The sequence below is a fragment of the Gracilinanus agilis genome, chromosome 6, assembly GCF_016433145.1.
Source record: "Gracilinanus agilis isolate LMUSP501 chromosome 6, AgileGrace, whole genome shotgun sequence".
Classification (NCBI taxonomy): Eukaryota; Metazoa; Chordata; class Mammalia; order Didelphimorphia; family Didelphidae; genus Gracilinanus; species Gracilinanus agilis.
In genome coordinates, this window is record NC_058135.1 from 288,051,801 (window position 1) to 288,069,914 (window position 18,114).

The 18,114-nt window shown below is 66.5% G+C and overlaps 1 protein-coding gene across 1 annotated transcript in view; it reads right to left on the minus strand.

Annotated features, from left to right (window-relative positions):
* ATG2A (autophagy related 2A) overlaps window positions 1-17,497 on the minus strand; it is a 28,464-nt gene extending 10,967 nt beyond the window's left edge. The window contains exons 1-40 of the mRNA XM_044682025.1: window positions 17,327-17,497; window positions 14,837-14,999; window positions 14,603-14,755; window positions 14,375-14,477; window positions 14,003-14,141; window positions 13,803-13,901; window positions 13,550-13,646; window positions 13,319-13,465; window positions 13,091-13,237; window positions 12,490-12,733; window positions 12,264-12,414; window positions 12,086-12,178; window positions 11,752-11,907; window positions 10,270-10,513; window positions 10,055-10,151; window positions 9,745-9,907; window positions 8,615-8,757; window positions 8,387-8,532; window positions 8,122-8,282; window positions 6,890-7,040; window positions 6,602-6,801; window positions 6,434-6,514; window positions 6,244-6,350; window positions 6,061-6,153; window positions 5,223-5,293; window positions 4,934-5,010; window positions 4,652-4,822; window positions 4,421-4,547; window positions 4,110-4,330; window positions 3,788-3,996; window positions 3,102-3,237; window positions 2,732-2,929; window positions 2,346-2,447; window positions 2,131-2,215; window positions 1,623-1,770; window positions 1,454-1,526; window positions 1,163-1,245; window positions 950-1,071; window positions 623-777; window positions 46-226 (exon numbers count right to left, since the gene is read on the minus strand). Coding sequence (XP_044537960.1) covers window positions 46-226; window positions 623-777; window positions 950-1,071; window positions 1,163-1,245; window positions 1,454-1,526; window positions 1,623-1,770; window positions 2,131-2,215; window positions 2,346-2,447; window positions 2,732-2,929; window positions 3,102-3,237; window positions 3,788-3,996; window positions 4,110-4,330; window positions 4,421-4,547; window positions 4,652-4,822; window positions 4,934-5,010; window positions 5,223-5,293; window positions 6,061-6,153; window positions 6,244-6,350; window positions 6,434-6,514; window positions 6,602-6,801; window positions 6,890-7,040; window positions 8,122-8,282; window positions 8,387-8,532; window positions 8,615-8,757; window positions 9,745-9,907; window positions 10,055-10,151; window positions 10,270-10,513; window positions 11,752-11,907; window positions 12,086-12,178; window positions 12,264-12,414; window positions 12,490-12,733; window positions 13,091-13,237; window positions 13,319-13,465; window positions 13,550-13,646; window positions 13,803-13,901; window positions 14,003-14,141; window positions 14,375-14,477; window positions 14,603-14,755; window positions 14,837-14,999; window positions 17,327-17,497 — 5,608 coding nt within the window. The remainder of the gene's footprint in view (window positions 1-45; window positions 227-622; window positions 778-949; window positions 1,072-1,162; window positions 1,246-1,453; window positions 1,527-1,622; window positions 1,771-2,130; window positions 2,216-2,345; window positions 2,448-2,731; window positions 2,930-3,101; window positions 3,238-3,787; window positions 3,997-4,109; window positions 4,331-4,420; window positions 4,548-4,651; window positions 4,823-4,933; window positions 5,011-5,222; window positions 5,294-6,060; window positions 6,154-6,243; window positions 6,351-6,433; window positions 6,515-6,601; window positions 6,802-6,889; window positions 7,041-8,121; window positions 8,283-8,386; window positions 8,533-8,614; window positions 8,758-9,744; window positions 9,908-10,054; window positions 10,152-10,269; window positions 10,514-11,751; window positions 11,908-12,085; window positions 12,179-12,263; window positions 12,415-12,489; window positions 12,734-13,090; window positions 13,238-13,318; window positions 13,466-13,549; window positions 13,647-13,802; window positions 13,902-14,002; window positions 14,142-14,374; window positions 14,478-14,602; window positions 14,756-14,836; window positions 15,000-17,326) is intronic.
* Between the last annotated feature and the right edge of the window lie 617 nt (window positions 17,498-18,114).

Consider the following 18,114-nt stretch of genomic DNA (forward strand, 5'->3'; position numbering starts at 1 on the left):
AGGCTGAGGGGACCAGAGAGGTGGGGGGGGGCCGGTCGGGGGGACCTGAGGCTCGGGGTGACCGGAGGGGTACCTCGCGCACGGTGTCGTAGGCTTTGGCTACGCCTTCCCGGAGGTCGGCCGGCTGCTGGCCGCGGCGGAGCCTGCGGGCCGAGCGCTTGTCCTGCAGGGAGCGCGACACGGGCGCCGCTGGGGACAGGATGTCGTACACAGTCTCGGCGGTGGCCTGTGCGAGGGGAGGCGACGGTGAGCTGGAGGCCGCGCAGGAGGCCCTGCAGATGGCATCTCCACCCGCCTGCCCTGCCCTGGCTCCGTGGAGGGCCCAGCCTGGGCCTCAGGGCAGCCAGAGGGGCCTCGGCCCCTTCCCTTTCCTGGACTTCGTGTCTGCCCTGGCACCAGGTCTGCTGAGGGTCCTCCGCCAGCCTTGAAGGCCACCCCCAGGATGCCCAGGCTCCCAGTGGAGGCCCAAAGCCATCAGCTCCCCCCAATCCCCTGAGGAGCTCCCCAAAATGGAATGAAGCACTCTGAGAGGCCTGAGACTGTCCCAGGCTCCTCCCAACCTCCAGCGAGGCCGGGTCCCTTGGCCGTGGCCCCCTCGGCCCCCTGGCCCAGGCCCGGTCACCTGGATGGCCTGCACGAGGCGGTTACTGAGCTCCAGCGCGGCAGAGGCCGTAGAAGACCCAAAGGAGGCAGCCCCCCGCTGCAGCCCCCGCATGAGGCGTCCGTCCCTCCGGTACTGCTCGATAGGAAGCCACAGCAGGTCTCGAAGGCCGTGAACTGGGGTCGGGAGGAGCAGGGCAGGGTCGGCTCCTGGCCCGGCCGCTGCCCCATTGACCCCTTCTCCCCTTCTGAGGCCCACTCAGCTCCCCGTCCCTCCCTCGGGGGGCAGCCCACAAAGATGGTTTCTAGACTGCCCAGTGGGAATGGCCCCCCCGGAAGCGGCACTCACAGAGCTGGACCACGGAGTGCATGGGGCCCACGCCTCCCAGGAGCCCCGGCAGCTGGTTCTTCCGGATGTCCTGTAGCCACTCGTTGAGGGCGTAGCCCAGCACCTTGTCCACCCCCAGGAGCCTGCGCAGGGGGAGGGAGGGAAGGTGGTGAGGGGGACGCCCAAGAGGGAGAGGGAGGGGCCGGGGGATGGGGCGGCCGAAGGGGGGCTCACCCGTGCCGGCAGCAGAGACGCTTGAGCTTGAGCTCTGAGCAGTTGAGCTGGGCCAGGCCGATGAGGATCCCGGCGAAGGTGCCCTGGGAGGGAGAGGTGGGTGGGTCGGGAGGCCCCGGGAGACCCCAGAGCCAGAGGGACACCCAGGCACGCAGACGGCGGGACTCAGGCCGCCGGCCTTGTCCTCCCCGGTTTAGCCTGGTCTCCCCCCAGCCCAGGTCACTGTGGGGCGCAGTCAGAGGAGTGGGCTGAGGGATGGCGGCAGGCAGGGCCTGGGCCCACCCCGCTTACCACCTGGTCCATGGTGACGTGCTTGCCGTGGTAGTCCAGCCAAATGGGCACCTCAGAGGTGAAGCGGAACTCCCTGAAGAGGCACAGGCAGGGGCACGGTGCCCGTCAGCCCTCCCGGAGGCCACCGGCCTCTCCCAGCCTCCTTCCCTCCCAGCGCCCGGCCCGGCACCTGAAGTAAATGGGCTGCTCGGCCGACGCCACGGAGGCCGCCGAGGAGCTCTGCTCGCTGGTCGTCGTCTCCACAGAACTGCTCATCTCCGCCTGCTCCGCCAGCTTCTCCTGGGAGGCGCCACTCCGCGCAGCGGGCTCTGGGCGAGCTACGGAGGGGGAGGGGGCAGGGCAGGCCTTGCTCCTTTCCTGCCCACCTGCCTTTGATGCCCGTGTGCCCGTGGGCAGGGCCCTTCCCCCTCCGAGATGTGATGGGCACCTCAGAGCAAGGCGTGGGGGACCTGCCTCGGCGTCCCCCGTCACTCTGGGCCTCGTCCTCCCAGGTGGGACACGTGGGGGAGGCGGCGGGGGTCCCCTGCCGGCGGGTACTCAAAGGCGTGGGCACCGGCTCACGTGACCGGCCTCGATGACGTCATTCTCCAGGCCTGCAAACTGCCCCCCGTTTTCCCCCTCGATCTCGGGCCGGCTCGGGGTCCCTCCCTTCCCAGCCCCCAGACGCCGGCCCTCACCTTCCGCCACCGTCTCCGAGGGAATCACCGGCGTGATGCCGGCAGCCAGGCTCGTGAAGAAATCCTTCAGGAAGAACAGGGCGTCCTGGAAAGCGGCCGGGGGCACCTTGAGCCCGGGGCGGGCGGGCACCAGCCCCCCACTACCCCCCTCACAGACAGACCCACAGACAGACACGGCCGGAGGCCAGAGCGAGGGCCGCCCCTTCCCGCCTCACCTGGTCGATGTTGAGCCTCAGGGGCATGAGGGAGACGCGGAGACAGCACTCGGGGCCCCCCAGGCCGGCCTCTGGGGCCACGTGGAGGGCCTTGATGGTGAGCTGGGGGGGCACAGAAGAGTCACCCACCCCTCTGGCCCCTCCTTGACCCCCCCTCCGCGCCCCGGGCTCCGTGGGGCCCACAAGGACCTCAGCAGATCCTGCCCTCAGACCCCGAAGCCCAGGGGCCGCCCCTGGAGGCTTCTCCCCCCGGGGCCTCGGTTCCCATTTTAGAGGTCCCTCCTCCGCCAGGAGACCCTGGGCGAGTCACCTCTCCCCCCGGCCTGTTTCCTTGTCTACGAATGGGCCTGGAGCAGAGCCAGGGGGCGCGCGGCCCAGGCGGGTACCATGTTGGAGTGGGCGCGCCGCGGCATCTTCTCGCTCGTGTACAGGTACAGGAACTTGTTGATCTGGGACGAGGCGAGCCGGTCGCGGATCTCGAGCTCCTGCACGATGAACACCTGCCGGGACAAGGGCTGCTCGGCCAGCTCGGCCCCGGGGGCCGCCGCTCTCTCCGTCGGGTACGTCTCGTGCTGGAAGCTCACCTTGGGGGACGGCACGGAGAGCCTTACTGGCACGGGCCGCGCCGGGGGCGCTGCCGGCCTTCTCCTCCGGGCACACGGGGGGCCGCGCGGCCAGCCGGACCATCCCCTCCCGGGACTCGGTTTCCCCGCCTGTAAAACGAGGGGCCCCCGCGCCCCGCCCCTCCGCCCGCACCTTGCTGAGCTGGATCTCCATGAGCACGTGGTGCTGGCGGCCGCTGCCCCCCTGGGTGCGCCACGAGTTCTGGGGCCGGTTGGGGCCGGAGCAGCGGGACGGGGAGCCGCGGGGGCCCGACAGGCCGGACTTTGTCCTGCCGGGGAAGAAGGGGGGACATGCACGTTCCTCAGTTAAGGGAGGCCCCAGCGGCGCCCCAGGAGCTCCGGGGAGAGGGGGGTCTTGGGGTCCGGCCCCTGTGGGCCCCCCACAGCAATGGAGCTCGTGGAGACGTGCCTGGGCTCACCCGGCCTGTCCTTGGCAACAGGGACTGCTCGGAGGAGGCAGCACGAGCAGGAGGGATGGAGGGAGACAAGGAGGAGAGAGGGAGGGGGAGGGGGAAGAGAAGGAGGGGGATGGGGAGAGAGAAAGGAAGAAGATGGGAGAAAGAGGCAAAGGAGGGGAGGAGGGAGGAGGCGGACAGACTGCCCCCAGGACCTTGGCAGCCCCGGATTCCAATCCTGGCCCTGACCGCCGCCCCGGCTGACCCATTCTGTCTGGGCACGTGGGCTCCCCTCCCGGGTCCTGGGCTTGGCAAACCCCAGCAGGCCGCGGCTCCGGGGTGCGCCGGATGACCCTGCCGGGGGCTCTTCGGCGAGCCTTGCCCCTCCCCCCCAACGGAAGGAGCTGGCGCCGGCCGTGCTCACCTGTGGCCGTGGGGAGGCCCCAGATCGCGGCCCCCGTAGAGGTGCCAGACGAGCGAGACCTCCCGCAGCACCAGGCGGCTGGTGGGCACGGGGAAGTGGGCAGGGGCTCGCAGCAGGTCCGTGCTGCCCAGAGGGCGAGAGAAGTGGCCGTCCCGGACGGTGATGGGCCCCGCCTGGAGCTTGGTTACTACGGGCTCTCCGTCCCGGGGCTGGGGAGACAGAGGGGGTGGGATGAAGGGACGGGAGGGGGCCGAGGAGCCCCGGACCGGGCTGTCCCCCGGTCGCCCTCCCCGCGCAGCCCCACTCCCTCGTGGGCACGTACGGGGATGCCGAGGCCGGGGGCGTCGAGGATGCAGAACTCGTCGCTGTCCAGGGCGTCCCCGTCCCCCTCCTCCTCCTCTTCCTCCTCCTCCGCCTCCTCCTCTTTGGTTCCGAGGCTGCTTTCGCAGGGCCCGCCGGGGGACGGAGGGGGCTGGGCTCCGCCCCGCTCCCCTGGGAATAGGTAGACGGACACAGGAGAGGCCTGCCGGAGGGGCCCACCGCCTGTGGGGAGGGAGAGAGGCAGGAGATGGGCCGCCCCGGCCCCCAGGAGGCCCGAGGCCGCCCCTGCTGCCCTGGCCGGGCCGGCCGTACCTGGCGGCAGGGCCAGGTCCCGCAGGCTGCGCTCCGTGTCGATGAGGGCGTCGGTCAGGTCCCGCTGGTTGATGAGGGCCGTCTCCGCTGGGGGGCAGGAGGGCAGGGAGGCCGGGCTCTCGGAGAGCTGGGGGGAGGCAGAGCCGCTCAAGCCCTCCGTCAAAGGAGGGAGCCGGCCCGGCGATGCCCGCCCCCTCCCCGGCCGTCCTGGGCAGGCGTCCCTGCCCTCACCTGCACCTTCTGGCCGGCGATCTCCGTGGGGCTGGGGGGCCGGGGCGGGGGGTGCAGGTCCCCGCAGTTGACCACGTACTGGAGCAGGTTGGCCAGCAGGGCGCACGAGTCGGCACAGCTGTGCAGGTGGACCACGTTGTTGGAGCAGCGGAGCTCGAAGAGGGGCTGGCTCTGGGGGAGGAGAGGCCTGAGCGGGCGGCACCCGGACGCCCCTCCCTGGGACTCGTCACCCCTCGGCTCGGGGGGCCCCGGCCCTGCCCGCTGCCACGCGAGGCTGCTCACCAGTTTGCCCTCCGTGCTGCCTTTCCAGGTCCGGATCACCAACTCGAGCAGATCCACATCCAGGACACAGACGTAATCTGCCAGGGGCAGGGGGAGGGGCTCAGCCTGCTGAGGGGGCCAAGACAGCCCCCTGCCCCCTCCCCACTCAGTTAGCAAACATTAAACCCCAACGTGTGTGGGGCCTCATTGCCTGGGGAACCCCCCGCCCCACCCCATGCAGGCCCGAGGCCCGGCTAAGGGGAGGCTGCTGGGAGAGGGGAGAAGGGGGCCCCCGACTCTAAAGCCTCACCCTTGCGCAGATCGAGGGGCTCGGCCCCGCACTTGTCAGACAGGTACACGGCAGAGTCATCGAGGATGAACCTGGCAGGGAGGAGGCTCGGTGAGAAGAGGGGAGCTGGAGGAAAAGGGGGGGCCGATGAGGGGCCCGGCCTACTTGTCTACACTGCCGACACCGCCAGACGCCCCGCTTTTGCCCTGGCATCTCTCTTCCAGACCAGGCTCATTGCGCCTCCCCTTCGGGATGGGAGCCTCGCACCGTGCTTGGCACACCCTCTGCTCTATGCCAGGCGCTGGGAGAGACAAGACGGACGGCTTGGAGGAGGGGGGCGGCGGGGATGGGCACAGCGAGGACCCCACAGGCTTCTGCCCCTCCCGGCGTCCTCGGGGACTGGCCTGGGCAGGTGGGGTAGGAATGACGGTCTGGCTCAGAGGCTCGCCTTGGGCCTCTCTCCTTGGGACACGGCAGCCGGGAGCCCAGAGCGGACCCCGAAGAGGGGCTGCGCACCCACAAGCCCATCCTCACTGGCCACTCTCGGCCCATCCCTAAAGGACTCAGGGCTGCCTGGGGGCGGCCGCAGAGCTGGAGGGGAGGAGGGGGATCGGGGTTCTGTCTTGGCAAAGTTCCTGGAGTGGTCAACCATTTCCTTCTGTAGCCCATTTTACAGAGGAAGAAACCGAGGCAAAGGGGCTCAGGTGACTCTACCAGAGTCACACAGCTCCTAAATGTCTGAGACTGCATTTGAACTCATGACTCCAGGCTTAGAGTCCTGTCCAGCTGTCCTGGAAGAGGAGGAGAAGGGGAAAGCAGAAGAGGTGGGGGAGGGCAGAGGGGGCCCACGCAGGCCCACCTGAGCAGGAAGGTGGAGGTGTCCATGATGATGTTGCTGGACAGTGTGAAGGTCTCCGCAGTGATGAGGACCCTCGCGGGGAGGTGGAGAGGCCTGGGGGCACAACAGGGCAGTTAGGGCCACAGCCCGAGCCCCGGGGCGGGGGCCCTGCCCCCCACGTGCTGCCGTCCTCCCCGCGGGCACCTGTAGTCCACGGCGCAGGAGAACAAGTGTGTGTGGAGGACCGTGATGACTGTGGGCGGCAGGAAGCCCAGGATGGGGTCGTCCAAGACGTCCAAGAAGTCCAGCAGCTGCAGGCGGGGGAAGGAGGGTGAGGAGGAGGGGGAGGGGGAGCAGCAGGCCCAGAGCAGCCCCCTCGCCTGCCCCCGCTCACCTGGCAGTGCCAGCTTTGGCTGGGCTGGGCCATGCGGTGGCGAAGGGTCGCTCCGTGCAGCCGCAGGGTCACCAGGAACTCCTGAGGGAGGGGAAGCACGGGGTCAGGGAGGAGCGGCCTCCTGGGCACAAACCTGCCGAGGTGCCCCGGGCCGGGGTGCCGCGATACCTTGACATTCTTCTGGGGGTCCAGGTGAATGCGCACCGCCGTGGACAGCATGCGGGGCCCCTGGCCCTGGCCCTTGCGGCCTGCGGCGCCCCGATCCGTCATCCCTTCCTCCGAGGGGTAGATGGTTGGCGCCAAGTGGGCGGGCGGGGTGAAGCTGGGCACCTCGAGCCGGGAAGGCAGTAAGTAATCGTCCACCACAGCTGGGGGGACGGAGAGCCTCAGGGAGGGGGTCCCCGGCCCCGCCTCCTGTGACGCCCGGCTCCCCTGCATCCTCGGCCCCCCTCGTACCTTGGTGATAGAGGGCCGCCTTGTCAGATTCGAGGCACAAGTAGCCGAGCCCGGGCTGGCCCAGGTACTGGGAGACGCTGAAGATGGTGCCCTGAGTCACATCGAGGACCAGCTCCCCGTGACAGTCCTCCAGTTTCTTCCCCCCCTCCCCCTGGGAGACACAAACATGGCCCCGATTGGCACAGGCCAAGCCCTGCGGCGCCATCCCATCGTCTGCCCTGGCCCACCCCACCGGGCCCAGCGCCGGCCACCCGAGGCTGGTGGCCTCCAAGGTCCCAGGGCCTCGTCTCTCCCCTCTGGCCTCAGGCTCATCCTTTGGTTTATTAGAATTAATACTAAGGAGGGGCAGCTGGGTGGCTCAGTGGGTTGAGCCAGGCCTGGAGGAGGGAGCTCCTGGGTTCAGGTCTGGCCTGGCACTTCCTAGCTGGGTGACCCTGGGCCCTGGCGGCCCTTAGCACGCTGCTGCCTTGGAACCAATACACAGTATTGATTCTTAGCAGAAGGTGAGGGTTAAAAAAAAAGAATACTAAGAATACTGGTTCCAAGGCAGAAGCATGCGAAGGGCCGCCAGTGCCCAGGGTCACCCAGCTAGGAAGTGCCAGGCCAGACCTGAACCCAGGAGCTCCCTCCTCCAGGCCTGGCTCAAACCACTGCCCCGTCCTGCCTCCCATTGGTTCCTCGGCCCAGAGAGCTCCTCCCACACACTCATCGTCATTTCCCGCTGTGGTGCCTTTACTTGGGCCCTTTCTTGGCCAGGAATGCCCTCCGTTTGCCCGATTTCCCACGAGGGTGCGGCCCTCCTCATATTCTAACAGCCCAATCCGATTGTCCACAGCACTGGCTCCTGCTCTATGGAGGCGTTGGGGGCGCCGTGGCCACCCAGGAGACGACCAGGAGGCCTTCCCTTGAGGACAGTGACCAGGGGATGACTGGCCGCTGGCTGGGTCCCTCCTCAGAGCCACCCTCCTGGCCGCCGCAGATGCAAATGTGTCAGTAAATTAATGAGTCACAGAGGGCGGCTGAATGCCAGGAAGGGGGAGCCGGCCCAAGGTCCCATCCTCGCGTGACAGGGAGGGCGAGAGTGAGACCACGGGCCGGGCTGGGGGGCAGGGAGCCGAGTTCAAATCCTACTCAAAGCTGTGGTCTTGGGCCTCTGGGCCGCGGCCCCCTGGTCCAGCTCCTTCCAGGCAAAGGCCGCCAAGAGTCCCTCCCCCCACGCCTCCCTCGCTCACCTTGGCCTCACACAGGATGGTGATGCGGCCCTTCAGCACCGTCACCAGGGTGGAGAAAGTGCTCTGGGCCCGAGGACTCCGGGGCTCTGGCGCCGGGGGCTGGGGGACCCCAGACTCATTCACTGAGAAGAAGTGCACGTCTTCATCTTCAGAGTCTGAGTCTGGGCGGAGGGGAGATGGCGGCGTGGTCAGCGGAGGCTATCCCTAGCCCAGCCGCCCCTCCCAGAATCCTCTGCCCGGCGCGGGGGGGCCGGGGCCCTCGTACCCAGTTTAAAGGCAGACTTGCACATCTTGAAGTTGTCGTGCCAGAAGGAGGAGGGCCCGGGGAAGCCAGGGGCGGCCACAGAGGCCGCCGGGCCCAGGTCCGGGAGCAGGTCTCCAGGCTCCCACATGAGCAGGTCGTTGTTGATCCTGGGGGGCGGGGAGAGGCGGTGAGAGGAGCGGGGGCTCCCGGCCTCCTCTGCCCTGCCCGCCACGGCTCCCCTGCGCCCACCTATTGTAGATGCTCTCGTAGACCTCCTTGCTGGGCAGGAAGATGTGGGCGTTGGGCAGGGTCAACTCCAGGCTGCATCTGGACAGGGCCAAGGTCCGGCTCTGGAATTCTCCCATCTCCTCAGGATCACCAGGAATCACCATCTGGGGGGACAAGAGGATCCCCCAAAGGTCGGCGAGGGACCGAGCAGGGCTTCCCGCCAGAGCCACCCTCGGGTGCTGGGTGGCCGAGGTCAAAGCGGCCTCGAGAGGCAGGTGCGGGCCGGATGTCAGGAGCACTGCCTAAGCCCTCGACGACCCCAAAGTGGAACGTAGGGCCGGCAGGAGGGAGCTCTTTGTCACCGTCGAGCAGAGACTGCACCAGAGGTGGAGGCCTCCCTGCCCGGCTGCCATCCGGGAGCTATCCCAGACTCCTCGCTGTCGTCCCGACCCCCCCCCCCCAGCCTCGCTGTTGTCAGGGCTGTCGATTTCATGTGGAGCTCTCTTGTCAATTTCCCCTCCATTTCACCTCTCTGGCAGCTCTTGTTAATCTCACCTTTCTCTCCTCAATTTCACTTCCAGCATCTCTTGGGATCTGTCTGTTGCATGGCTCAGCCCCCTTCTCTCCCGGGGCAGGCCCGCATCCCCTCAGGCCTGGACCAGAGCCACAGATCGGGTCGGGGCCTGCCTGCCTCAAGTCTCTCCCACCACTCCTGTCTGCCTCAGTTTCTCCTACTTCTCCAGTGTCCAGAGAAATACAGGGATGCTGGCCTCTGCTATTCCTCAGCCAAGACGCCACCTCCCAGCACTTGGCCGTTTCCCTGGCTGTGCCCCAGGCCTGGAATGCCCTTCCTGCTCCCCCATCCTGATTTCCTTCAACTTCTATTGGAAGCCTTTCCTGGGCCCTCTTCCACGATTTCACGACCTCGCGGATCATCTCCAACTCATTGGGCCTAGGCTTTGTTCCTACATTGGCGTTGGTCTCCCCCAATAGGCTGGAAGCTCCCTGAGGGCAGGTTTCTTGGGGTGTCACCAGGGCCTGGCATTTAATAAATGCTGACTGATGTGAGGACGGTGTGAGCTGGGGGTGGGGACACCCTCCTGGTCATCTTTGATCTTTGGGAACAAGAGAGGCTAGAAGAGGGGCCTCACCTCCTCTGTCTCATACATGGTCCTCTTGGAGGAAAAGGGCGAAGGCTCAGGCTCCCGCAGCTCGCAGGGGCTCTCGGCCGACGACAGCTCCAGGTCTTCTCCCTTCTCTAGCACCAGGTCCCACTGGGAGCTGCTGTACTGGGGGTTCAGGGTCACCACTGCCCTGCCAGGGAGTAGGGCTGTCACGGGGGGATGGGAGCTGACCCTTCCCCAGCCTCGAGTCCCCAGAACAAAGGCTTTATCCCACCACCCCGACCCCGGCTGTGACTTCGATGACCCCAATCTACTCGGGATGGAAGCCCAAACTTACTTGGGCAGGATGTACTTGCGGCCAGGGCCCCGGGGGTCCAGGGTTTTGGAGACTCGGAGGCAGGGGACGGCTGGCTTCTCCCTGTCCTCGTAAGTCCCTGCATTGGGACAAGGGTAGGAAGGACGGACGGTCACTCCTGTGCCAAGCCTGGGAGAGCCCATGGGGCAGGGCTTTGGCAGGGGATCGGGAGGTGGCCTGACTGAGGGCTCCCATACCGTGGAGGTCACTGCAGGTGAGTTCCAAACGGGTGGGGGCCTGTGGGCTGGGGCCGTGGCTCAGCTCAGACTGGAACTCGAGGTCGTTCAGTTCCAATCGGAGAAGCTCCTCTCGCACGGCCCGGCCCGCCCAGGGATCGCGCTCCGGGCGCAGGTCAGGGATGGGGAAGCGTAGCTGAAGGGTGGCCTGAGGGGCCACGACCCGCACGGCGGTCTGCCGCTCCACAGCACAAGGAGGCTCTCCCTGGGGGAAGACTGGGCTCAGAGGGGCCCGGGCCTCGCCTGAGAGTGCTGCCACCCCTACAGACGGAGCCCAGAGCTGGGCTGGCTGGCAGGGGCCTCTCAGGACACTCGGGCAGCCGCAGAGCCAGGGCCCGACAAACTCGGGGCTCCCACCTTCCCACGGCCGCACGCGCACACACACACACACACACACACACACACACACTCACTCAGACATACACGCAGACATGCACTCAGGCAGACAGACACACTCACACAGACACACTTGGGCAGACACTCATTCACTCAGACACACACGAACACAAGACACACTCACGCAGACACACTCAGCCAGACACAGACACCATCTCCTCGTTCTAAGGACAGAGACGACATGGAGAAGACTGAGATGCCTGAGAGTGAGAAAGGGAGCAGGAAGGGGGGTCTCACTCGAGACTCCCTGAGGCCATAGTTCAAACCGCATTTCTCAGAGGAAAAATTGATCCCCAGACACAGGAAGTGACCAGCTTGAGATCAGGTAGGACAAAAGTGACAGAAACAGTATTTGACTGCAGATCCCAGGACACCAGCGGCATTCTCTGCCATTGGCCCTGGGCTCATATCCCAAACTGATCCTGCATAGTCCTGGGGGAGCCCCCTTTGCTGAACAGGAGCCCAGACAGCCGCTGAGCCAATGTCAGCAGAAGTCTGAGGAGGGGGTAGCAGAGCTGCTCAGGGGAGTCACAGCCTCCCTGCAGACCCGATGGTGCCTTGGTCTCCCCATCTGCAATCAGGGGGTTGGTCTCCAGGGGCTTCTCCAGGCCTGTGGTTGTGACCCGCATCCCCCCCTCCCCCTGGGGCCTCAAGGAGGGGGAGGCCGTTCTCTACACTCATGAAATCCTACCATCCAGCACAAAAACATGCCAACAAAATTCTGGAAATGGAGACTTCCCTTATCCTCTCCAGCTCCCGAGCAAAAACCTGCTTCTTTGCTCATGAAAAGCTGCCTCTCTGCCAGGGCCTGGCAACCCTTCCTCCTCCCTCCTGCCCCCCAGGACCTCCCATCTTTCCCAATTCCCTCGCCCAGCCTCTTAGAACACAAGCCCCGAGGGCAGGCGGCGATTCCATTGGGGCCTTTGTGTCCCCAAGGCCTGGCACCAAGAGTTTGTGGACTGACTTGCCGTTTTGAGCTCTCGCTCCCTTCCTCGTCACCCCTCTTTACTCCCCATCCCTGAAGCTGTCCCCCCCAGAGCAGCTCACCAGCAGGCCCTGCTCCCGGTCCACTGGGGTGGTGGCGAGATGGAACAGGGCCACAAGCCTGTCCAGGGCCCCCAGCTCCACGTCAGACTGGAATTCAGCCAGCTCCAGGGACAAGTCGGAGGTACAACGGCAGGAGACTGCCCGCCGGGGGTGGCTCTGTCAACGGGCAGAGACGGGAAGGCACAGGGTTAAGAGCCCGGGGGAGAGGGCTGGCAGGACAAGGCCCTCCTTCCACACCTGAGGAAACCAACCTGTCCGGGGCAGGTGACGAGGGGTGTCCCCCCATCCCTGGCTGCACAGGGAGCGAGTAGAGTGAGGCCCTCCCGGCCCTTACCTTGGGGACTCGGCGCTGCGTCTGAAGGTACCGTAGGTGGGCGCAAGGTCGGGCTGATGCCCCAAAGCCGGAGCCGTTGGGGAAGCTCAGGAGCTGGCAGGGCCAGAAGGGGGCACGTGAGGTCCGGCCTTCCCCCGGCACCCTCCTCCCGGAGCACCCCTTCCCAGCCCTCGCTCACCTCCGTGTACTCGGGCTCGGCCACCCCCTCGGGCCACAGACACTCTAACACCTCCAGCTGGCCGAAGAGCAGGTCGGTGCTAAACGTCCGGCCCCTGCCCCCGGCCCCTCCGCGCTGCTCCCAGCTCAGCTGCACGGCCGAGCCGGTCAGCCTGCAAGGGCCAAGGCACAGGTCACCCTCCGCCCAGCCCCAGCCCACCCCGCGCAGGCCACTGCCCACCCGTTACCTCACGTGGCTCCGGGGGCAGGCCTTCTGGAAGCGGGGTCGGAGGTGCTGGAAGTCCCGGGACCCAAAAGGTCCCTCTTTGGCAGCGTCAAACTCGGCAAAGAATTGGGCGGCAAGGTCGGGGGGGCACCCGGGGGGCGCCCCGGGGGGCTGCTGCAGGGCCGTCAGCGTCATCCCGCCAAGGGTCACCTTCAGCAGGGACTCTGGGCGGAGGCTCTCGGGGGGGATGGGTGCTGCCGCCTTGCCTGTGGGGGACGGGGGGGCAGCTGGCATAGCGACCACGGACAAAGCCCTGGCGTGCGTCTCCTGCCCCCCAAGCGCCCCCCAACCATTTCTTGTTTGCAGACTGGGAAGGGACAAAACCCAGCCCAGGTGAATGAGCAGGGAACAGGGGGCCTTTGAGATCATACTTTGGGTTTGGGGGGGCCGTCCACCTCCTCCCCCCATCCCCCTGCAGGAAGGCTGGCCAGGCCTGTCCCCCAGCCATTCTGCTTCCTTGCCTTCTCGGGGACCCCTCCAGCTCCCTTTATGTTTGGGGGTGACGGGGCAGGGAGGGGAGGGGGAGGCCCAGGTCCCTCCCTCACCAGGCAGGCGGCTAAGACCGTGGAGGGCAGGGTGGATGTGGGGGCGCCGGGGGGTCCCATCGCTGTGCACGGAGGAGTTCAGGTCCACATCGGAGAGGGAAAGCTCCGACACGGAGCGGGCGGAGGTCACGCTGCTGGTCAGGGCGGCCATGGAGAAGAAGAGATCTGGGCATCGGGGAGAGGGAGCCGACTCAGAGGGCGCCGCCGCGGCCCCCGCCACGGCCGGTGCGGGCCCCCGTGCCATACCTGTGCTGTCCATGCCCAGCAGAGGGTCGGAGGAGAGGGCCGGGCCGCCCCCCTGCAGCTGCTGGCTCAGGTCCTGCTCGATGAGCCTCAGGTCCTCAGCCCCGAGGGGGCGGCTCTTGTTAGCCTTCTCCGACAGCCCCTCCGTCTCTGGGAGGGAACACAGAGAAGACGCCTCAGGCGCCCGCCCGCCCGGCTGCCCACTCTCAGGGCCGGCCCGGGCCGGGGCCTCACCTGCTAGGCTGAGGGCGCTGAAAAGGTCCTGAAGCTGCAGAAGTTGTTGGGGGGCCAGAAGTAAGTGCAGGCAGCCCACCTGCCCCGACACTTCCATCTGGGGGAGACAAGAGCCCGGTCAGAGGCAGGGCCTGGGCCCGAGAGACACGGGACGTCCAGGGGGGCACAGCCTGGCCCGCTTCAGGATGCCCTACGGACAGCAAGCCCCCCTCCCCAGGCCCAGAGGTGCCGGGCGGGCAGCCCCAATCCCTACCCTGGGCCCAGGGAAGGCCTCGTTCTGCTTCAGCTTTACTGTCAGCTCCATGTACCCCGAGCAGCTGCCGATCTGCAGTGGGGGGCTGGGGGGCTCTTCCTGGAGGGAAAGAGCAGAGGTCGGGGGGGTCCCTCTCCTTGTCCTTTCTGCCCCGTGCCCCCCTCGGGTCGGCCCCCCCGGCCCCCGGGACACACTCCCACCTGAGGAGGGGGACATTCCTCATAGTGAAGTCTCACGCCAGACAGCTGGAGCAGCTTGTGCAGGAAGGCGGGGGGCTGGTGCACATCCACGGGGAGAGCCTGGCTCGGGTCCCGCACAGCCTCGTCACAGTACTCCAGCCTGGGGGACGAGGGTGAGCCTTGGGTCAAGGGACAAACGTGCCTGGCGCCCTACGAGCTGGGGACAGATCGGAGCCGGCCCCCGGCCTCAGGGGCTCCCGTGCCCCACCTCGGCCAAGGCAGAGCAAGGCAAGCTCCCTGGAGGAGGCGGCCTCCCTTCAGAAGGAAAGAGGGGCTTGTTCCAGGCTGGGCACCCCAGGGCAGGGGGGAGGAGGTGGGAAAGGGCCTCCCCACCTCTGAATGTGGACCTCGAGGGCCATGTTGGCATCGCCGCCGCCAGGCGTGTGCTCTACCCGCACGATCGTGTCCAGGAAGGTCACTTTGATTCTTCGAAGAACTGGGGAGGGAGGAGATGGTGTCAGGCCCGACCCAGCCCCCCAAAGACGGGGCCCGGCCCCCCCCCAGCCCGAGCCCTCGGGGTGAGCAGGTTCCCCGGGCTCCGGCTCAGGCCGGCTCACTCACCCGTCTCGATGGTCTGGGCGAACATCTCCAGGCCCTCCAGGGGCTGGGGGGGCTCGGTGGGCTCGGGGGCCCCCTCCCGAAGGCACTCCTGGGCTAGCTGCAGGCTGGTGGTCATGCATGAGGTCCAGCTCTGAGACTCGGCCATCCCGGGCCCTACGGGAAGTGGGGGTCAGGGCCGAGGCCCCCCACAGCCCAGCATCCCGGGCCCCCTTCTCCCTCCTGCCTCGGCCTCACCTTGCCCACTCCGTGGTCGCAGAGTGAGCTGCAGGCCGGACACCTGCATGGTGCAGTGGTCAGTGAGGAGGGCAGCCCAGGGCACCGCCACCTCGATGGAGCCCACGAAGCCATCCACCAGTTCCAGGGGGGATTCCACAGATTCCAGCAGCTCATTCACCGACTAGGATTAAAGGGCCAAGAAGGGTGAGGGAGGGGCCCTAACAGGTCTCCCCTCAGCAAGAAGGGGAAGGAGGGTGGCCCAGGCGTAGGGCAGGGAAGACCTAGAGCGGGCCTCCTGGCTCCTCTGTCTGTAAAATGGGAATAATGACGCCAGGCTAACAATGACTAAGGGAGCCAGGTAGGAAGACTCCTCTTCCTGAGTGTCCAAATACATCCTCCAACACAGCTGCATGACCCTGGGCAGGTCATTTCACCCTGCCTGCCTCAGTTTCTTCACCTGTAAAATGAGCTGGAGAACATGAAAACCTGCTCAGGAGGGGTCAAAAGGCTCATTTGCAAGAGACTGGCAGGAGTCTGGGGGTGGGGTAGGTGCACTGAGCAGATTAGGGGCTGGGGCCTGGGGGCCTGAAGAGATTAGATTAAGTGACTGGCCCAAAGTCGCGCCTCTGGTTTGGGGCAGGGCAGGCCTAGCAGCTGGGCCTGAAGGGCCAGAGAAATGGCAGAGGCAATCCCACCCTAGCAAAACACCCCAAAGCGAGGCAGGGAGCAAGAGCCCAGGCTCCAGTCCTCAGAGGCTTCTCAGCCCCATTTTATAGACCAGGAGACTGAGGCTCCAAGAGAAGCCCCTGCCCAAGGCCCCCAGGCGAGGTCCCTGGCAGAGCCGCCCCTGAGGACGCTTGTGCCCCCTGCCCTGCCCTGGGAGGCACCGCTGTGCCCTGGCCACACCTGGGGCTTCCCCTGGCAGCAAGGCCCATGCCACAGGCTGCCTCCCAGGGCACCTTAGACACCTGCAGTTCCCAGCCAGGGAGGGAGGGTCCTGGGGGGGAGCCCCAGCCAGGGAGGGAGGGTGCCAGGAGTCCCTGCCCTTGTTTTGTTAGGCTCCAGGGGAGGAGAGGAGGTGTGGTCTGGGTGTCTAACTTCTCCCAGCCTGCCCCATGGCGGAGGAGGGGCTGGCACAAGACCAGCCCAGCTGCTGAGGTCAGGTCAGAGGTAGAAGTCTTCCTCCCTCCAGAGGTCGGGGCTGGGACGCCCCTTCTTGGGAAGCCCCCTCCTCTGTCCCACCAGCCTCTCCCAAGTCTACCTCTTCTGCTCAGCCACCCCGGATCCCTCAGGGCTGAGCCATCCTTTCTGCCTTCTGAGGCCCCCCAGCTTGAACCCCTTCCCATTTTTCCCCGCCTCCTCCAGCTCCTATCTTCTGGGATGGTGCTAAGGAGCCCCAGAAGGACTCAGCAACCATCCTCCCCAGGCTTGGGGGCCTTGGCCTCCGGGCTCAGACCACAGGGCCCTGGTCAGGGGAAGAGTCCCAGGTTTGGGAGTCAGTTCCTGAAAGCTATAATTTGTAGTTCCTGCCATGAAGGTTTAGGTCAGCTGAGCCTGAATCACCCTGACCTGACCGGCCCAACCCTGCCCCCTGCCCCCCACCCAGGACCCCCTCCCCAGGGCACCTGCCTTCCCTCTCCTGCCTGGGGGTCCCTGGCAGCCTGCCCACCTTGCTCTTCTCCCAGAAGCAAGGAGCCACCCCCAGCCCCTTCCTCTGCTGCCTCCCACCCTCTGCCCTCTGCCCCCTCCCCATCCCCTTCCCCTGCTGCCCCAGGCCCCTGTCCTTTCCCCTGTCCCCATCCCCTGCCCTAGGTTGCCCCTACTCTTAGCTCTCTCCCCACTCCCCATCCCCTGCCCCAGGCCCCTGCCGGAAGTGACAAGTGTTGCCAAACAGTCCCATGGCATGTTGATCAACACACCATGACTGACTGTGGGTTGTTGTTGACATCTGGGATGCCAGGCAGGTGGGTGGCCCAGGCCTGGGGCACCGACTCAGCAAGCCTTTCTGGGAGCCCTGAAGCCCCCCAGACACCCCAACCTGGTTCCTCATCCGGCCCGGGGGCAGGGGGGGGGTGTCCCACTCCAACTCAGAGCCTGGGAGCCCCAGCTCCATCCCTGCTCCGAGCCCAAGGGGCTCTGGGCCTTGTGCCCTGGGGGCAAGGGGCTGCCTAGCCACCCCCCCAGCCCCATAGAGACTCTGAAAACCTCCCTCCAGCTCTCTGTCCCTCCTTGCCCTCCAGCTCTAAGACCCCTCTCCCCAAAGCTCCCCCGGCAAGTGGTGGGCTTGATAGAGGGGGTTCCCCTCCTGAGGGCTGGGGGCTGCCTCCGCCCACCGCCCCTCCCCCTACCGAGGCGGATGGGGGCAGCCCGGGCCTCGCTTTGCCCAATCCGTGCAATGGGAGCCCTTGGAGGCCGGAGGCTGGGCCCTGCTGCCCCAGCTGCCCCCTCGGCCCCGGACGTCCCTGTCTCCCAGCTGTCCCACTCCCAGCCCCGGCCCCGGCCGCTCACCCACACGTCCAGGTGGATGTCCCGCAGCCCGCCGCTGCCCTGGTACAAGTCCAGGCTGAGCTGCTCCAGGCTCAGCCGCTCCTGCAGGAAGTGGCCCAGGTAGTGCTGCAGCAGGTAGCGGCAGGCTCGCTTTTTCATGCAGCTCGACCACGGCCACAGCCAGCGCGACATGGCCGGGATTCTCCCTCCCGCCTGCCTGCGCTCGCCGCTGGTCTCGCCGCTCACTCGAGTCCCCGGCTCGGCCCGCCGCTTAGCCCGGCGCCAGGCCGCGCCCCCCGCCGCATGGCCACGCCCCCGCCTCGCTTCCATTGGCAGGTCTGGAGGGCGAGACCCACTGATTGGTCGGTGGGGCGGGTCGCCAGAAAGAGCCCGGCTTCTCGCGGAACGACATAAGTCCCAAGCTGAAGAACTGCGCCTGCGCTTCATCTTCGTCCTCGGATGCCTTGATCCCTCCGGGATGAGGAAAAAACATGTGATGGCGGAAAGCAAGAAATAAGTCCCGAAGCTCAATGCGCATGTGCATCCCCGCCCCACAACAACTAGGTCGGGAATTAAAGGGACAGTATCGGATCAATTACTTCTTTGAAGCTAGAGAGGATTGTACCCCAATTATGGTGTCCAACCTCCTCGTTTTTTACAGGTGGGGAAACTGAGGCTCTTGGGAGAGGAAAGGAAGGACTTTATTGTGGTCACCCAAGTAATAAAGAGCAATTTTGGGGCTTCAGCCCCACTCCACCCCAGAAAGCTTTTGGGGACCATCCCAGACAGGACTAAGGGGTCCCAACACT